At 43.6% G+C, this 20,997-nt stretch overlaps 1 protein-coding gene across 6 annotated transcripts in view; it reads left to right on the forward strand.

The window, feature by feature from the left end:
• LOC130368994 (pendrin-like) overlaps window positions 1-20,997 on the forward strand; it is a 222,433-nt gene that overhangs the window by 193,256 nt on the left and 8,180 nt on the right. For all 6 annotated transcript variants that reach the window (XR_008892636.1, XM_056573591.1, XM_056573592.1 and 3 more), the window contains 3 exons: window positions 12,027-12,081; window positions 14,100-14,242; window positions 19,270-19,362. Coding sequence is in view for 5 of the 6 variants with exons in the window: in XM_056573591.1 (XP_056429566.1) it covers window positions 12,027-12,081; window positions 14,100-14,242; window positions 19,270-19,362 (291 nt within the window). In the remaining variant the exon portion in view is untranslated. The remainder of the gene's footprint in view (window positions 1-12,026; window positions 12,082-14,099; window positions 14,243-19,269; window positions 19,363-20,997) is intronic.

Below are 20,997 nucleotides of genomic sequence, written 5' to 3' on the forward strand. Positions count from 1 at the left end.
CAGTGAGCCTTAACACCCCACAGGTGTTTGACGACTTTTTGTTAAAGTTGAATGTGTAAATGAAAAAAAAAATGTTTCACTAAAATGCAGTTTTTTCTCAAATTTTACATTTACATTACAAGGGGTAATAGGAGAAAATGACCCCCAAAATGTATAACCCCATTTCTTCTGAGTATAGAAATATCTCATGTGTGGACGTCAAGTGCTCGGCTGGCGCACTACAATACTCAGAAGAGGAGGAGCGCCATTGAGCTTTTGGAGAGAGAATTTGTTTGGAATGGAAGTCAGGGGCCATGTGTGTTTACAAAGCCCCCGTGCTGCCAGAACAGTGGACCCCCCACATGTGACCCCATTTTGGAAACTACACCCCTCACAGAATTTAATAAGGGGTGCAATGAGTATTTACACCCCACTGTCGTTTGACAGAAATTACATTTTTCAAAAACGACAGTGGGGTGTATTTTCACAGACCACTGTTCCAAAAATATGTCAGACACCTGTGTGGCATAAATGCTCACTGTACCCCTTATTACATTACGTGAGGGGTGTAGTTTCCAAAATGGGGTCACATGTGTGGGGGGGGGTCCATTGTTCTGGCACTATGGGGGCTTTGTAAACACACGTGGCCTTCAATTCTGGACGAATTTTCTCTTCAAAATCCCAATGGCGCTCCTACTCTTCTGAGCATTGTAGTGCACCCGCAGAGCACTTTACATCCACATATGGGGTATTTTCTTACTCAGAAGAAATGGGGTTACAAATTTTGGGGGGCTTTTTTTCCTATTTTCCCTTGTGAAAATGAAAAATTTAGGGTAACACCAGCATTTTAGTGAAATTTTTTTTTTTTCATTTTCCCATCCAACTTTAATGAAATTTCTTCAAACACCTGTGGGGTGTTAAGGCTCACTATACCCCTTGTTACGTTCCATGAGGGGTGTAGTTTCCAAAATGGGGTCACATGTGGGTATTTATTTTTTTGCGTTTATGTCAGAACCGCTGTAAAATCAGCCACCCCTGTGCAAATCACCAATTTAGGCCTTGAATGTACATGGTGCGCTCTCACTCCTGAGCCTTGTTGTGCGCCCGCAGAACATTTTACGCCCACATATGGGGTATTTCCGTACTCAGGAGAAATTGCGTTACACATTTTGGGGGTCTTTTTTTGCTTTTACCGCTTGTGAAAATAAGAAGTATGGGGCAACACCAGCATGTTATTGTAAACATTTAAATATTTTTTTACACTAACAGGCTGGTGTAGCCCCCAACTTTTCCTTTTCATAAGGGGTAAAAGGAAAAAAAGCCCCCAAAATTTGTGGTGCAATTTCTCCCGAGTACGGAAATACCCCATAAGTTGCCCTAAACTGTTTCCTTGAAATACGACAGGGCTCCGAAGCGAGAGAGCGCCATGCGCATTTGAGGGCTACATTAGGGATTGCATAGGGGTATTCTACACCAGTGATTCCCAAACAGGGAGCCTCCAGCTGTTGCTTAAAGGGGTATTCCAGGATTTTTTTTTTTATTTGACTATGCTACAGGGGCTGTAAAGTTAGTGTAGTTCATAATATAGTGTCTGTACCTGTGTGTTGGTTTTCTCATAATTCTTATGTGATTTTCACCCCACTATTTATTTTTAACAGCATACAAAATGACTATTGTCTCGGATTTTTCCCAGCTTACAATGAGGCCTGACTGACTAGTTAGCTGATGACAGGGAGCCTGTCTGCTTCAATGGGTGGAGGGATCAATCTGCAACTAATGCAACAGCTGTAGGCACCCTGATTGAATACAACAGGTCTTTTGATGGATGCAGCTCATTTTTGTTTCAATGGGTAGGGTGGCTGATGTGTGGGAGGGAGGAAAATGGAATTATGGGATTTGTAGGCAAAAAAAGAAAAGTCAAACAGGAAATACAAGTTCACAAAAAGCTAGCCACAGTGTTATGGTAATCTCACCACATAGCCATTTAGCCCCAAGACAAGTGCAGATCCTTCCTAAGCATGTCTGTTACTGTTTGGCAGGTACGTACTAAAATTACCTTATGGTGGATAACCCCTTCAACTCCCAGCATGCCTGGACAGTCAGTGGCTGTCCGGAAATGCTGGGAGTTGTTGTTTTGCAACAGCTGGAGGCTCCGTTTTGGAAACACTACCGTACGATACGTTTTTCATTTTTATTGGTGGGGACAGTGTAAGGGGGTGTATATGTAGTGTTTTACCAATCATTATGTGGTAGTGTAGTGTTTTTAGGGTACCTTCGCACTGGCGGGTTACGGTGAGTTTCCCCCTAGGAGTTTGCGCTGCGGCAAAAAATTTGCCGCAGTCCAAACTTGAAGCAGAAAACTCACTGTACTACCCTATACATTCACATGGGGGGGGGGGGGGCAAACCTCCAACTGTTTCAAAACTACAACTCCCAGCATTTACTGACAGACCATGCATGCTGGGAGTTGTACTTTTGCAACAGCTGGAGGCACACTGGTTGGAAAACCTTCAGTTGGGTTCTGTTACCTAACTCAGTATTTTCCAACCAGTATGCCTCCAGCTGTTGCAAAACTTCAACTCCCGGCATGTACTGATTGCCGAAGGGCATGCTGGGAGATGTAGTTATGCAACAGCTGGAGTTACGCAACTACAACTCCCAGCATGCAGAGACAGCTGTTTGGGCATGCTGGGATTTGCAGTTTTGCAACATCTGGAGGGCTACAGTTTATAGACCACTGCACATTTATCTCCAAACTGTGGCCCTCCAGATGTTGCAAAACTACAAATCCCAGCATGCCCAGACAGCAAACTGCTATGTGGGCATTCTGGGAGTTGTAGTTTTGCTAGATCTAGAGGGCCACAGTTTAGAGATCACTGCAAAGTGATCTCCAAACTGCAGCCCTCCAGCTGTTGCAAAACTACAAATCCCAACATACTCACACAGCAAACAGCTGTCTGGGCATGCTGGGAGTTATAGTTTTGCAACATCTGGAGGGCTACAGTTTAGAGACCTGTGTATAGTGGTCTCAGACTGTAGCCCTCCAGATGTTGCTACGCAACTCTCCGGCTCCCGTAGGATCCAGGGAGCCGCATGGCCTTACTCTTCTTCCGTCGATCCCTGCTGCCGATCGCTGCCTTCTGCCGCCGCTGATGGGTAAGTGGACTTCAGCGACAGTCCCTGTCGGTTTCCCCGTTCTGCCCTGCCTATTGTGGGTGGGCAGAACGGGGAAACCGAAAGTCAACCCCCCCCCCCGCCCCCGATCTGCTGTTGGTCGTCGCTTCTTGACAACCAATATCAGGGATAGGAGGGGTAGCACCCCTGCCACCTCACTCCTATCCCTTCAGGGTGATCATGGGTGTCTTGGACAACCACGATCCCCCTTATATTCCGGATCACCATAGACCCGTATGACCCGGAATCGTCGCAAATCGCCGGTGTGAATTGACCTTGCGATTTGCGGCGATCACCGACATGGGGGGGTCTTAAGACCCCCCTGGGCATTTGCGCGGGGTGCCTGCTGATAGTAATCAGCAGTCAGCCCGGTCCCCGCCCGGCGGGGATCGAAATTCCCACGGGCGTACAGGTACGCCCTGGGTCCTTAAGTACCAGGGAGTGAAGGTGTACCTGTACGCCCTGGGTCCCTATGTGGTTAATAAGAGATGTAACCAAGAACCCAGTGGTTACTCTGGCTGAGCTCCAAAGATCCTGTATACAAGATGGGAGAGTGGCCCAAAGAAGCTGCCCCTGGGGTGACAATCTAGGTTTGCAAAAAAAAAACAATTAAAGGACTCTCAGACTGTGTCTGGAGGCAAAGTAGAGAGATTTTCTTAATGAAAACTTGATCCAGAGGGCTCTGGATCTTAGACTGGGCTTAAGGTTCACTTTCCAACAAGACAATGAGAGGGGTATTCATTACGAGTAGTGTGTAGGTGCACATCTATTTACTCCATTCATTTGTGTGGTGGAAACTGTGTAGCTGCCTTTCCTTCCTGTTGGACAACTCTTGTCCCACAGACACTGAAGACCTTGACACTTTTCTTTCTCACTCTCACCAGCCACCATGTACACATCTCATCTTCAGGGGATTCCCCACCGGGTTTCACTTCAGACTTCACTTCAGAGGATTTCCCACCTGGCTACAGCTCAGTCTTAACTTCAGGGGACTTCTCATTCAGCTTCACCTCAATCTTAGCTTCAGAGGACTTTTTATAAAACTTCACCTCAACCTTAGCTTCAGAGGACTTTTCACCGGGCTTCACGTCAATCTTAGCTTCAAAGGACTTTTTACAGAACTTCACCTCAATCTTAGCTTCAGAAGACTTCTTTACATTCTGAGACTTCTGCAGCAGAAGCCTTTCTTGAGCCAATTCCACCATAACTTTGTCTCTGCTCTCTTTTAGGACTTTCCGGTCCTCTTTCATTTTCTCATATTTTCGCTGCTTACACTGGAGCTTAGCGGACTTCATCCTCTCACTATCAAGCAACTCTGTCAAGTCCCTGATAGTGTCTTCCGAAGACAGCAATTGTTTCCTCAACTGCTCATTGTCTGTCAACACAACCTCTTGCTCGTAGAGTTGCGCTCCCAGCAAAACCAAGGCAGCCAAGTAGGACCTTCTGCGTGTTTCATTCTGCGCTTCCAGGCTCTGCACTTTGTGCGCCAACAGCACTTTCTCTTGCTCCAGATCCTCTACGGCAGGGGTCTCAAACTCAAATTATCTGGGGGCCACTGGAGGTAGCAGCTGGGTGAGGCTGGGCCGCATGCGTCCCTTACATATAATGCCCCCATTATGCGCCCCTTACATATTATGCCCCCATCATGCGCCCCTCATCATCCCCCAGCAACCCCCACATTCCCCCTACCTCTGTGTGGTAATAGCATGAGCTGACGGATGATGAGGGTGCTACTTCTGGGGGTTCCCCACATTAGGTAGTAGCAGGTTCCCCACATTATGTAGTAGCAGGTTCCCCACATTAGGTAGAAGCAGGTTCCCCACATTAGGTATGTAGTAGCAGTTTCCCCACATTAGGTAGGTAGTAGCAGGTTCCCCACATTAGGTAGTAGCAGGTTCCCCACATTAGGTAGAAGCAGGTTCCCCACATTATCTAGAAGCAGGTTTCCCACATTAGGTAGTAGCAGGTTCCCCACATTAGGTAGAAGCAGGTTTCCCACATTAGGTAGAAGCAGGTTTCCCGCATTAGGTAGAAGCAGGTTGCCCACATTAGGTAGAAGCAGGTTGCCCACATTAGGTAGAAGCAGGTTCCCCACATTAGGTAGAAGCAGGTTCCCCACATTAGGTAGAAGCAGGTTCCCCACATTAGGTAGTAGCAGGTTCCCCACATTAGGTAGCATTGTCATGACCCCCCCCCCCCCCCCCCCCCAACTCTCACACACACATAGACACACAGACAGACACCCACACATAGACACACTTACCTGTCCTACGCTGCGCTTCTCCTCTCCGGCAGCGGCCTGACGAATGACGTCACTGACGTCCTCCTGTGCGGGTCTGCGGAGGGACGTCACATGCGTGATGTCACTCATCAGACTCGGGCCGGCCGGGCAACCGGAGACCGGAAGGAGGAGGGCGGGGTAAGTGAAGCCTTCCGGCATTTAGCCTGAAGAAGTTACCTGCCCGGCGCCCAGAACTGCATGTCCCGGATGTCGGGCAATACAAATTACACATACTTGGTGCGGGCCACAAACTTTCTTTCCGCTGGCCGCAAATTTGAGACCCCTTCTCTACGACAACCAGCCTAGCCTTGTAGTCACACCTTAGAGCGTGATATGCACTATGCAGAAGACTCACTTCTTTCGTCAGAAAGGTAACCTGCCTGGCCAGACTCTCCACTTTATTCTTCTGGCAGGTCACCAGACTCTGGGAGCGGGACAGTTCATCTTGCAGAGCCACAATGTCACTTTTGTGCAGCTCCGTGTTTTTTTTTGTCTTCTGTTCCTGCTCATTCTGGAAGTCTGCAAGCACTTTGTCTCTTTCTTCTGTCATACACTGTACCTTTTCTTCGGTTTCTGACAACTTCATAGAAACCAACTGCAGGGTTTCTTCCAAAACCTGGATCTGCTCCAGTTTCTTCCCCATGCCAGCTCGTCGTTTCAGAGACCTTTTGCTAACAGCGGTCTCCTCACTCTCGCCGTCGGGCCTTGAGTCATTCTCTTGTCCTCTATCAGACACTCGAGACGACTCTTCTCCATCTCATTTACTTAGGTCTGTGACTGTAAACGCAACATCCAGCTCCACTGGACCTTTCTTCCACAACTTTGGCTTTTCCATAGCCCTCTCCGTAGCTTGACTTGCAGAGTGCTCTTCAGCTCCCCCAGTGGTCTGGCACACTCCCACCTGACACACCTAGTATTTGCTTACACTCCCCGTCCTCAGCCTCTGCTGAGTTACTTTTTCCCTGTAACAATTTTACCTGTAAGTCCCGCACAAACCTCCAACACATGGTTCGCTGTCCCAAAAGAGGCTTCAAAAGTAACTTGAACTTAGCGGTCTCCGGTCGGGACTTCACACACTGAATTACCTCCGGCCTTATCCGAGACACAGTCTTACGACCATCCAAGTCCACCCACAGTGGGATTCCGCCCACCAACAACTCACGGGACCTCAGCTTCATCCCGTCGATCACCGGTTGGGACCCATGTCGGTTGCCCCCAGCAACAGCCTGCCGATGTTGTCCCTTTTCCAAAAAAAAAAAAACTCGATCCGTTGCCCCTAGCAATGTTCCTCCACAGACTCCGTCCTGTTCTTGTTCTCCTCTGCTGGACTGATCCGACGTGCAATCTTGAAGGGGGTTGCTCCTAGCAATGGCTCCTTCTCCAACTCGCCCGTTGGTTGCCCTTGTCAACGTGATGCCCGCATCCTCCACCAAATGTGATGAACCATCCTCTGGGATAGCTCTGGTCTCTTGCTACAGGACACGTTTCCTCACAATAACTCGCCAGACAACAGTTCAGCACACAAGTCTGGCACCTCACCAGCTTTATTTACAAAGGTTGCAGTTAAAACAAAACATAAAACACGAACAAAATAAAGTCCTAGACCGTCTGGTCACTGACTACAACTCTCAGCATGCCATGTCTACTAACTGGTGAGCTCCCCTCATGCAGTTAAAACATGTGCAACCTGATTACTCACAGTTCACACTCTCACTTGGGCCCCTCACAGCTCCTGCTGTGTGCTTCCAACAGGGCCCGCTGTCTCCCCCCCTTACAGCGCCCTGCTGTTTCCAAGGGAGAGCCCAGATCACACTGAATCTCTCCCTTATAAATACCTCCCTTCTCTGCTGCCTCATTAATTAGGCCGCAGGTGAGGGTTGCTCCAGAGTGAGCAAAGGAAATCCACCCTTTCCTTGCCACTTTATCACAGTAATTATGGGACATGTAGTTCGAGGGAATTCCAACAGGAAATAGCCAGTACACAAAAAGCAACAGATAGCCACAGTGTTATGGTTGACTCAAAGACAAGCACGGATCCTTCCTAAGCATGTCAACAACTGTCTGACAGGTAATAATTACCTTATGGTGGATAACCCCTTAAGGACGCAGGACGTACTCAAACGGCCCCTTTTCCGAGTCCTTAAGGACTCAGGACGTTTGAGTACGTCCTGTCAAATCCCGGCCCCCCGCCGCTAGCTGGAGGGGAGCTGGTGCCTGAAATCGTTCAGCAGGCATCGTGGCATATCGCCCAGGGGGGTCATGATGACCTCCCATGTCGGCGATGGCCGCAGATCGCTGGACAATTCAGTCCAGCGATCTGCGGCAGATTCCGGGTCTATCGGGTCTCCAGTGACCCGGAATTACAGGCTGTTCGGGGCCATCTCTGATGGCCCCGAACAGCCATAGCCAGCAGGGGTGAGGTGGCACTGGTGCCACCTCACGATCGCCCTGATTCGTCGGCCAACCAATCAGGGCGCCTGCTGCGGGTGTCACTCCCGCAACCCGCTCTGCCCCTCTTCCGGAGGACGTGAGCAGGTACGGGACGTGCACCCCGGGAGCTGGGGACCCCGACCTCCGGCGTCAATGTTGGGATCGGGGCCCCAGGAGCGGCGGCGGCGACGACGAGGGACTGACCTGCAGCGTGGATCAGGAGTTGGGTGAGTGACAGCCTCCTGCTGTTGCTTAGCAACAGCTCCCAGCATGCAAAAAGGGCATGCTGGGAGCTGTAGTTATGCAACAGCAGGAGGCAGACCACCACAACTCGGACTTATAGTTTTGCAACAGCTGGAGGCACATTTTTTCTATGGAAAAGTGTACCTTCAGCTGTTGTATAACAACAACTCCCAGCTTGCACAAACAGCTAAAGTGCATGCTGGGAGTTGTAGTGGTGCATCTGCTGGTTGCATAACTACAACTCCCAGCCTGCCCGTTGGCTGTCGGTGACTGCTGAGAGTTGTAGTTTTGCAACAGCTGAAGGCACACCGAGTTAAGTAGCAAATCAGTGTGTCTCCAGCTGTTGCATAACTATAATCCCCAGCCAAAGTAGTATGCCTTCAGCTGTTGCATAACTACATGACCCAGCATGCCCTTGCGCTGTCTGTACATGCTGGGGGTTGTAGCTTTTGCAACAGCTGAAGGCACACTGGTTGCAAAACACTGAGTTTGTTACCAAACTCGGTGTTTCACAACCAGTGTGCCTCCAGCTGTTGCAAAACTACAACTTCCAGCATGCACTGATAGACCGTACATGCTGGGAGTTGTAGTTTTGCAACAGCTGGATGTTCCCCCCCCCCCAATGCGAATGTACAGGGTACACTCACATGGGCGGAGGTTTACAGTAAGTATCTGGCTGCAAGTTTGAGCTGCGGCAAATTTTCTGCTGCAGCTCAAACTGCCAGCGAGAAACTACTGTGAACCCCCGCCCGTGCGACTGTACCCTAAAAACACTTCACTACACTAACAAAAAATAAAATAAAAAGTAAAAAACACTACATATACACATACCCCAACACAGCCCCCCTCCCCAATAAAAATGAAAAACGACTGGTACGCCACGGTTTCCAAAACGGAGCCACCAGCTGTTGCAAAACAACTACTCCCAGTATTACCAGACAGCCACTGACTGTCCAGGCATGCTGGGAGTTTTACAACAGCTGGAGGCCCCCTGTTTGGGAATCACTGGCGTAGAATACCCCTATGTCCACCCCTATGCAAGTCCCTAATTTAGGCCTCAAATGCTCATGGCGCTCTCACTTTGGAGCCCTGTCGTATTTCAAGGCAACAGATAAGGGTCACATATGGGGTATCGCCGTACTCGGGAGAAATTGTGTTACAAATTTTGGGGGGTATTTTCTGCTTTTACCCTTTTTAAAAATGTGAATTTTTTGGGAAAAGAAGCATTTTAGGTTAAAAAAAAAAATATTTTTACATATGCAGAAGTCGTGAAACACCTGTGGGGTATTAAGGTTCACTTAACCCCTTGTTACGTTCCCCGCCAGCAGAGCACTTTTCACCCCCATATGGGGTGTTTTCTGAATCGGGAGAAATTGGGCTTCAAATTTTGGGGGGTATTTTCTGCTATTACCCTTTTTAAAAATGTAAAACTTTTGGGAAACCAAGCATTTTAGGGAAAAATTTTTTTTTTTACATATGCAAAAGTCGTGAATCACCTGTGGGGTATTAAGGTTCACTTTACCCCTTGTTACGTTCCCTGAGGGGTCTAGTTTCCAAAATGGTATGGCATGTGTTTTTTTTTTGCTGTTCTGGCACCATAGGGGCTTCCTAAAGGTGACATGTCCCCCAAAAACCATTTGTCGCTCCTTCCCTTCTGAGCCCTCTACTGCGCATGCTGAACAATTAACATAGACATATGAGGTATGTGCTTACTCGAGAGAAATTGGGTTTCAAATACAAGTAAAACATTTTTTCCTTTTTACCCCTTGCAAAAATTCAAAAATTGGGTCTACAAGAACATGCGAGTGTAAAAAATTAAGATTGTGAATTTTCTCCTTCACTTTGCTGCTATTCCTGTGAAACACCTAAAGGGTTAAAACACTGACTGAATGTCATTTTGAATACTTTGGGGGGGTGCAGTTTTTATAATGGGGTAATTTATGGGGTATTTCTAATATGAAGACCCTTTAAATCCACTTCAAACCTGAACTGGTCCCTGAAAAAAAGCGAGTTTCAAAATTTTGTGAAAAATTGGAAAATTGCTGCTGAACTTTGAAGCCCTCTGGTGTCTTCCAAAAGTAAAAACTCATAAATTTTATGATGCAAACATAAAGTAGACATATTGTATATGTGAATAAAAAAATATTTTTTGGGGAATATCCATTTTCCTTACAAGCAGAGAGCTTCAAAGTTAGAAAAATGCTAAATTTTCAAATTTTTCATCAAATTTGGGGATTTTTCACCAAGAAAGGATGCAAGTTACCACAACAATTTACCACTATGTTAAAGTAGAATATGTCACGAAAAAACTATCTCGGAATCAAAATGATAACTAAAAGCATTTCAGAGTTATTAATGTTTAAAGTGACAGTGGTCAGAATTGCAAAAAATGGCCGAGTCCTTAAGGTGAAAAAGGGCTCAGTCCTTAAGGGGTTAAGCTTTTAGCCCTGTGAGCACAAGCTGCTCATTTACAATCATAAAGAATAGCAGAAGTTACAAGTCTAAATGTATGTCTGTCAAGGGGCATATAACTTCTACCTGGAGCTGTGATAAGTTACATTATGTGAAATCATCTGACAGATTTGCTCTAAATAAATAGATTACAAATTAAACTGGAATAAAAAAATAAAATAAAAAACAATCTGCACATGCTTCTTTTGTTCTATAACATGTTTTCCTAACACTGAATTGCCTTTTCAACAGGAAAATACAGCATATATGGTGATTAAAGGGGTTTACCAGTCAAATCCTATTACTGGCCTATCCACAGAAGAGGAAAGGCAGAGTGATCCAGCACCATTGTTGATTAGCTATTTGCCTACCTCACTACACAAAGTATGGTGCCAGATGCAGTTAGCTCCATAGTCTGTTTAGTGACAGTGGAGCCTTACTGCAGCCTCAGCTCCCTTTTTCTTTCAATAGTAGCTGAGACTTCATTCACGCAGCGCCACCACTACACAGAGTACAGATCCAACTGCTTCTGGCCCAATACTCTGTGTAGTACGGGCACTGATGAAATATTGGTGACCTATCCTGAGGCTAGGCCGTCAATAGTATTCCACTGGAAAATCCCTTTAAACTTTGACTAGAACAAAAAAAATCTCATACTTGTGAGTTTGGTTACATGTGCAGTATATGCATGGATTTCTGTGAACCCCATACAATTGGATGGGAAAGTTGCAGACATTTCTGTAAGTCGATTAAGTGTGTTTATACCTAAATAGAGGACTTCATGTGCAACAAAGTATTCTTGAGCAGAAAAAATATATACACTATGGCTGGCATTTATCATTGTAATTGTAAGTGAAGCATTCTTCTACACCTTTTTTGTGTGTGTGTCCTGTAATGTGTAGGAGCACCAAATGTATTAAATGGTCCCAGAGCATTTGTTACATTTTGTGCAGGTCACATTTTCTGAAATTTCTCTCTTCACATACACCAAAAAGCTAAGCTAAGTCTGGGCTGGTGTAGTTTTAGAGACTTTTCAGAGGCTTTGCACCTTCTTTGTGCCTTTACACAAAAAGGAGCAGTTGATAAAACCTGTCCATATCATGTGTATTGCCAAAATCAGTGGATTGCAAGTTCAAAATCATCAAAAATGTGTAAACAAAAGGCGCAAAAATGGCACAACTAAACCCCACTTGCGCCTTTTTTGCGCCTTTTCTAGACCAAAAAAACTGCCTAAAGACAAGGATAAATATCGGCCTATGTTTACACTCTGCATTTGTGTCATGTATTTATTTATTTTTTTTGTGCTGCGGTTTCCAAGATTGTAAAATAAATTCTTCTGTTACTATGACACAAGTGCAATATGGGAAGAGTAAATGATATTCTTGATATGTGGCTGTCAAAGTTTTAGCAAACCTTAAGAACTTAGTTTTGCAGTACATTTATAGGACTAACTACATTTCTTTTACAGATATTTAAAGAATTCCAGAGGATTGATGTAGATGTATATATAGCAGATTATGATGGTAAGTTTCTGTTGCTGAAGGCAATTTAGCTCAGTGTGCCCACGTTAGAAAGAACTATGTTGCACATAATACAACAAAATACCTAGCCCTCTGGTTTTATAATGTTTTCATTGTTTTGTTGTGAAAATAACACAATCAAAAACTTATTGTATCATTCATTATAGTAAGCTGGCAGGAAGTACAGACATCATAACTGCACATGGTTTCTTATAGTGCAGTATTTTGCCTTATTTAGGGTTGGGTCACAAGGAGTGCACTGCAGCATATTTCATGCGGTGGATGCACCGACGAAACTCACAAGAGCGAGTTCCCTGCTACGGCCAGGTAGCTCTGTGTCCGCCCGTAGCAGCAGATTTCCATCTGGCAGTCACGAGCGGACACACGGAGCTACATGTGACAAGTAGAGAAATACTCCATTCTTTCTCAGACACCTTCAGGCATAATTTGTACTGATGGGAGGAAAGATTTTAGTGCTTTTTTTCTCCCTAGATTATAATTTTTTTTTTATGAAAGCAGTGACTCCAGGTGTTGTTTAGTGTATCTTTACACCGGTCTATGTTTTTCTCATATGAGAAATTTTTGACAGGTCTTCGTAAAAGTGAATGTTTACCCTTGCATGCAATTTATTTTGATTTTTTTTTACTTAATAGGTTAAACATTCTGTACTATTTAATGTCTCAATGTATCTGTTTAAGTTTTGGAGCTCAGTTTTTCCGAAACAGAGCTCCAAATCCATGGCAGATTGCTGCCACCACTGCAGTTGACCATACATTTCAGATAGTTGTATGACCAGCAGCTATCTTTTGAATTCAGAAAATACACATGCACTCTCAGCTTAGCCAAGTGTGCACATATTCTGAATAGAGAGGTGACAAAGCTGCTGTCAATAATGCTATTGGTGGCTGCAAACGTACAGGAATTTATCAATTAATTCTAGTCCAGTCAGTAGACATACATAGAGATATACTGAAAACGTATCTGCTTAGAAATGAGGACCTAAAAACTATGATTGTTAACGGCAGTGATGGTAAAGATGACCGCAGATATGTATCCAGATTAAATGGGTTAGACAACTCTTTGGGTTCCTGCAATATACCGGGACTGAAGAAGGGAGGAGTAGTGCTCCTGAAACGCATTGTCCCTATTTGTGTCTTCTAATAAACACTTTTATTTCTTCACTATCTCTGATGCACCTCGTCATCTAAACTGGGTGAATGCTCTGAACCACAAATCGGATCCCAAGGGGAATTCCCTACCTGGAACACCCTGCTAATCTTCTTACTCAAAACCTCCTACAATATAAACATACACAAAGTACAGCAAAATAGAATTATAATACTTCCCTAATTCACATACAAAAATTTACACTTAACATTTTTAATTGAATGAAAATGAAGCATTCACATAGACTAGTGCAGGACGGTCTGCTTAAAACTATAGTCCTATGTACACACTAGAACGACATAAGGCAGTGTAACTCTTACCTGCTGTAACCAGGATTAATAAAAAAATATTGACTTTTGCTATCACAGGAAAGAGACATGTAAACATTGTATACAGTAGACTAAATAGTACCTTAACATATAGCGGTAACATGCTGTGTGATCTGCTGTTTACAATGTTAACCTGTCTTTTCATGTCAATGGGTGTTATGCAAGTTGTGGAATACAGCCAACTCAGCTGTTATTGGCACCCGACCATCTCCGATGGCTGTAAACAGACGGGCCCATAATTTTAAATTCATAGGAATGTATTTTAGGGTGTAGAGTATCCTGCGCATATTTGATGCGCAAGATTCTGTGCTGCAGATTTTAATGTAAACAAACTGACTGAACACAGATTTAAATCCTGCACATCAAATTTGTGCAGGATACTGTACATGTGGATAGACCCTTACACATTTGTAAACATCAGAGATTGGGCACTAGTATAAGCTGCTAACTGACATGAAATGGCTTTTGCAGTATCTTTTGATTTCATTAATAAATCTATGATGTTTCTCTTTCATTCTTTAACAGATGATGTTTTCAGACAGCTGGAAAGGTGCAGTTTCTTTAATGAAGCAATCGGCACAGACGTCTGTTTCCTTACTATCCATGATGCTGTTTTGCACATACAGAAACAGAAGAAGGGCTGCAGTAGCCGCAGTGTGCTGGATATGGTAAGGCTCCTTTCACACTACCGTTTTCGTCCGGCAGGTGACGTCCGTTAAGAAGATAGCAGGAGAAAAATGTATGTATGACACGTCTTTTTCTCCCGCTATCTTCCTCCACAATAACGGGACTTATAACGGACGTTAGAGGAATCCCATTCACTCTTTGCCCGCTATAACTCCCATTATGCTCTGTTACAATAACGGACGTTAATGGCAGCCAAAGTAGAAAAAAATAATTAAAAATAAGAGCCATTAACATCAGTTTGTAACGGAGCACCTTTACTAGTGTGAAAAAAGCTGGTAACATTAGGGTTTACAGCCACAGGAGTATTAGCCTTCTAAGGAAGGCCAACTTTTGTCTGCGTATAATGTATAATATACTTATAACAAATGGCAAAGACAGTAAATAATGTACACAGTGTAAAATGAGCCATATGTAAAAAATATGGCTGTAAAACCGACTTAGTTTAAAAAAAAATGAGCGCATTCATTATTTGCAGGTGTACATAATAAACAGCGGCAGGAATAACAACATTTCTGCTGCTATCAGCAGGGAACATCTGCCGGAGCTGACTTTGCTCCGATGTCCGTCATTTAAACGGTTAAATACCGCAATTTATACAGACCCTGGCATTTAAACATTAAATATTGGTAATTCCTGTTGTCTATGGGTTCCATTGGCACTCCATCGTGGGGTGCCATTGGTTTGCTGGGAAAGCCCATGGTCTTACCTGGGCCTTCAGTTCTTCTATGAATTGGCAACTTTTAAAGGAGTACTGCAGCCGAAGTCAACTTATCCCCCATCCGCAACATATGGGATAAGTGTCTGATTGCGGGGCGGTCCGACTGCTGGGACCCCCGCGATTTCTTTTATGAGGACCAGGAACTGCCGCGGCTCTGCACAGCTAATGCTTGTGTCAACTACCTCACTAGAAGGGTGACATACACACCCCCTTGATTCAGCATCTCCGCCACTCTCATAGAGATACATGGAGGGGGCGTGTTGACTGCGGCGTCAGGCTGGGGGTCTCAGCGCTCATTGCCCCCGCGATCAGACACTTATCCCCTATTCTGCAGATAGGGGATACGTTTTTTCCGGCTGCAGTTCTCCTTTAAAGCCTGCCTTAGACAGGCTTTAGAAATTGAGTGCTGATGACATGGATCAATGTAATGGAATAGCATTACATTGATCTATGTAAGCCATCTGCTGATGGCTTATAATAGTACTGATGGCTTATAATAGGCCCTTGGGTGCAAAAAAGTGTAATAAAAAGTAAAATAAAATTCTTTTTCAATCCAAAAGAAAATTCTCTTCAATAAAAGTTTAAATCACCCCCCTTTTCCCCCCAAAAACACTGTAAAAAAATTAAAAATAGATGTATTTTGTATCACTACGTGCGTAATTATCTGATCTATTAACCCCTTAAGGACGCAGCCCATTTGGGCCTTAACCCAATAACGACCATGGACGAGTATAGACGTCCAGATTGGCGGCCGTTCCCGCACCTGGACGTCTATACTCGTCCATTCTTCTCGTGGGTGCTGCCCAGTGCACCCACGAGATTGCGGCAGGGACTCTGCTGTATCACACAGCCGGGACCCTGCTGCACTGCCAGGACCGAAGTAAACTTCGGTCCCGGCAGTTTTAACCCTTACAGCCGCGGTCGGAAGTGACCGCGGGCTGTAAGTGTTATGACAGAGGGAGGGAGCTCCCTCTGTCTCCTCTGCAGCACCCCGCATCGCGATCGTGGGGTGCTGCGTGTAATACGCGGCTGGCCGGGGCCTGCCGCACTGCCGGGAGTGAAGTTCACTTCACTCCTGACAGTTTAACCCCTACAGCCGCGGTCAGAAGTGACCGCGCGCTGTAAGGAGTTCTGACAGAGGGAGGGGGCTCCCTCTGTCTCTCCTGCAGCACCCCGGAGCATCGCGGGGTGCTGCTGCATACCTGGGCAGCCGGGGGTCCTACAAAGACCCCCAGGTCTGCCCTGGGTATTGCCTGCTAGTGAAAACTGGCAGGCAGCATATAAATGCAATGCATTAAAAAGTGTAAAAATAAATAAATAAATAAAATAAAAGTGTAAAAATAAATAAAAATGTAATAAAAGTGTAAAATATATATATATATATATATATATATATATATATATATATATATATATATATTAAAAATACATTTATTAAATGAATCTAATTTAAAAAAAAGCATAATGTGTAGGATCGCATTGGCGGACATCCGCAGCATGTAATATGCTGCGGATGTCCGCCACGTGATCCTACACATTATGCAGCAGTCACGGTAATGAGCTCGCTGCTGTGGCTGGGTAGCTTTGTGCGTCCACTCATAGCGGCGGATTTCCCGCCAGCAGTCATGAGCGGACACACTGAGCTACCCAGCCGCAGCAGTAATGGATATATTCGCCATGAGCGGGTGCTTATTCCCACAACATGGCGGATATATCCATCAGGAGCCTTAACTGTCACAGACAGATGCGTTATACTGCCAGTCGACCAAGGACCAATCAGAGAGGTCCCTGGTCCAGCCAATAGCTTGTAGGCATGCGGTATATAAATGGGGTCATTTGTGGGGGTGGGGATACTGTTCTGCCCTGAAAGCCAAATGGCGCTCCTCTCCTTCTGAGTCCTACCACGCGGCCAAGGAACCATATATGGCCAAAGAGGGGGTATTTCCGAACATGGGACAAGCAGCTAAATAAAATATAGGGTGCATTTCTTTCAATATCAGAAGTGATGTACAAAAAATATGCCCCCCAAATGATGCATTTGTGAAAAATTGCAATTTTCGAATTTTTAACACTGACTTTGTAATAATTCCTGCCAAAAAACTATGGTGTTAAAATACTCACTGTACCCCCTAGCGAATACCTTGAGGGGTCTAGTTTTTAAAATGGGGTCATTTGGGGGGGGGTGTTCCTATGTTCTACTACCTTTTAATTTCTGCAAACCTTGCATAGCACATAAAAAAAGATGTACTTTTCAAATTTTCAAAATTTCAAGTTAAATTGTTAGGCTTCTAACTAATTTAAAATGTTAATTAAAAACTAAAAAATGATGTCAAAATAAAGTAGACATCTGAAAGTATAAGTTTCATAAACTATTTGGTCAGTATGTATAAATATATGCAACCAATTAGTGTTAAAATAGCAAAAATAGTAATTTTTTAAAAAAATTTCATGATTTTTTGCATTGTAAAAAAAACTACAAATGATATCGGCTTACTTTTACTATGTACATGAAGGACGACTTGTGACAAAAAAACAATGTCAGAATTATCGTGATTGGCAAAACGTTACCAGAGTTATTCTTTAATAAAGACAGACATCCCCGATTTGAAAAAACAGGCCTGGTCTTTCAGGGGCGTACAGGTTTATTTGCATTGGTCCTTAAGGGGTTAAAGGGGTTATCCAGGAAAAAACTTTTTTTTTATATATCAACTGGCTCCAGAAAGTTAAACAGATTTGTAAATTAATTCTATAAAAAAATCTTAATCCTTTCAGTACTTATGAGCTTCTGAAGTTTAGGTTGTTCTTTTCTGTCTAAGTAATCTCTGATGACACGTGTCTCGGGAACCGCCCAGTTTAGAAGCAAATTCCCATAGCAAACCTCTTCTAAACTGGGCGTTTCCCAAGACACGTGTCATCAGAGATTACTTAGACAGAAAAGAACAACCTAAACTTCAAAGGATTAAGATTTTTTAATAGAAGTAATTTACAAATCTGTTTAACTTTCTGGAGCCAGTTGATATATAAAAAAAAGTTTTTTCCTGGAATACGCCTTTAAGGACGCAGAAAATTTTATTTTTACCTTTTCATTTTTTCCTCCTCGCCTTCAAAAAATCATACCTCTTTTATATTTTCATCCACAGACTAGTATGAGGGCTTGTTTTTTGCGCGACCAGTTTTCTGTTGTAATGCCATCACTCACTTTACCATAAAATGTATGGCGCAACCAAAAAAATACTATTTGTGTGAGGAAATTAAAAAGAAAGCCGCAATTTTGCTAATTTTGGAAGGTTTCGTTTTCAGGGGTTAATGGCGGACATCCGTGGGATCGCGGGTGTCCGCCATTACCGGCGGGTCCCTGGCTGCGATCAACAGCCGGGACCTGCTGCGCATGATCCGGGCATCGCTCTGATGCCCGCGGTTATGCTTAGGACGTAAATGTACGTCCTGGTGCGTTAAGTACCGCATCACCAGGACGTACATTTTCGTCCTTTGTCGTTAAGGGGTTAAGTTATTACATTCCTGATCCCTGATGGTCGACGTTGTAAATGCAAAAAAATTTCCAAATACCAAAATTGCTGATTTTTGGTCACATCACATCCCAGAAAAAATGTAATAGAAAGTGATCAAATTCCACAACTACACAAAAGTGGTACCGTTTAAAACTACAGCTCATGGTGCAAAAAAATAAACCCTGAAACAGCTCTGTAGGTGAAAAATTTGAAAAGTTATTGGGGTCAAAACACGGCAATGAACAGATTTAAAAAAAATGTTTTCAAGCTTTATATTAAATGTTTTTAATCGTAAAATGAAACATAAAGTTATCCAAGTTAGCATGTCAGTTTTACCGTACTGTAAACTCCCCAAAAATTATTGCCCCACAAAATTGCGCGATTACATATTTTTTTCAATTCTGCCCTACATTAAAAAAAATTCTGACTTTGTAATAAAGTATATGATGAAATAAAGTATATGATGAAAAGTACAACTTGTCCCACAAAAAAAGTCCTAATACAACTTTGTCAATGGAAAAATAAAAAAAATTAGGTTCTTAGAAGGAGAAAGAAAATGTAAGCCCCAAATCAAAAATTGAGGAGTTGTGAATGGGTAAAAATTTTTCAAAAAGCTATTTTACATTTTTTTTTAACTATTGTATTTTTCTGGCTAAACGTTGAGCTGTTCTGTCTAAACTGAGAGACAGTAACAACTAACTACGTTTATAGCTCTGTAAAATGGCGGTGTACGTTTTATGTTAAATTTACTTAAGAATTTAATTCAAAATGTCCTTTTCAGACATCGCATATTCAGAAGTCCAGCTATCTAGTGGAAATGAAAGATTTAAATGAACTGAACACTTCACAGTGTTTGCAAAGTCAACAGGAAGAGGTGAGATGGCAATGTCAATGCATATGTTACAGAAGGTAGCTGTAAATTAAATAAAAGTTTAGGTAGAATTATATTAACAAAGCTGCTTATAACAGAACATTCCTTGAAGAACTTACAGATATAGAAATGACAGTAGTAACAAGATACTAGCAGCATGATTCACATTTGAAACACAACATAGAAAATGCACAAAGAGATAACATATTTCTTTCCTAAATGCTTCTTTCCTTTGATACTGCAGTTTAAACAAAGAAATAAATAAGGAAATCTGGCACAGTGGCTTAGTGAACAGCACAATTGCCTTGCAGTGTTGGACATTACCATACTGATTAATAGTGACTGGTTTAAATTGTGAGCCCCATTGGGGACAGTGAGTGATGCAGACAGGCTTTGTAAGTGCTGTGGAAAATGTTGGTGCTATAATAAATCAGTTATGTGTTCCCTTTTTTCCTTATGACAAATTATATTTATGTAAGGCTACATTCATATCACTGCACCACTAAAGGAGCCAAACGGACAGCGACGGGTCCCAACAGATCCCATTGACTTCAAAGGACTCCATAAGATGTCCTTTATTTTAGGGGAGTTGAGCGGAGAAAAATAACAGATATGCAGTATTTTTTTCTCTGCTTAACTCCTGTCTTTTCGCAACGGAGCTCTCTTTAGTGGAGCTCAGCATGATATGTGATGTGAATGTAGCCTAAGACAACTGGATGCAGCAGGAGCCTCCCTCTACTGTTCTTTCTGCAGTAGAACACAATAGCCCTCATTTACTAAGAGTGGAGTGTTTATCTGTGAGTATTTTTGATTTACTCCGTGTATTTTTCTCCCTGATTTACTAATGTGTCGCACGGGAAAAAATTTGTGTTGCACAGGTTGGAAATTGTGTCGCACGCTAAATTTAGAAATTTGAAATATTGCCGAGATGGCAATGCAATTCCGAGCGGAAACATCTGCCGTGGAAATTCTGCTGTGTAAGCATAGCCTCAAAAATGCCCAAAATGGATAATTTTTATTTATGAAACTAAATAATGTTATTATTTGTTAAATTTTTGGTAACCCCCGCATCATATCACGGCGGGCCCGGCGTCATAGTGAAGCCGGGACCCGCCGCTAATAGCGCGCGGCGCCGCGATCAGCTCAGAGCTGAGCCGCGTGGCTAAAAGCGAAAGTGAAACCATGCCGGTTAACTCAGTGGGCTGTTCGGGATAGCCGCGGCGAAATCGCGGCATCCTGAACAGCTTACAGGACAGCGGGAGGGCCCCTACCTGCCTCCTCGCTGTCCGATCGCCGAATGACTGCTCAGTGCCTGAGATCCAGGCATGAGCAGTCATGCGGCAGAATCATCGATCACTGGTTTCCTATGAGTGTGTGCAGTGTTATAGGTCCCTATGGGAGCTATAACACTGCAAAAAAAAGTGAATGAATATCATTTAACTCCTCCCCTATTAAAAGTTTGAATCACCCCCCTTTTCCCATAAAAAAAATAAACAAAAAAACACAGTGTAAATAAAAATAAACATATATGGTATCACCGCATGCGGAAATGTCCGAATTATAAAAATATATCATTAATTAAACCGCTCGGTCAATGGCGTGTGCGCAAAAAAATTCAAAATCCAAAATAGTGCATTT

Source organism: Hyla sarda, chromosome 4 (assembly GCF_029499605.1).
Source record: "Hyla sarda isolate aHylSar1 chromosome 4, aHylSar1.hap1, whole genome shotgun sequence".
Classification (NCBI taxonomy): domain Eukaryota; kingdom Metazoa; phylum Chordata; class Amphibia; order Anura; family Hylidae; genus Hyla; species Hyla sarda.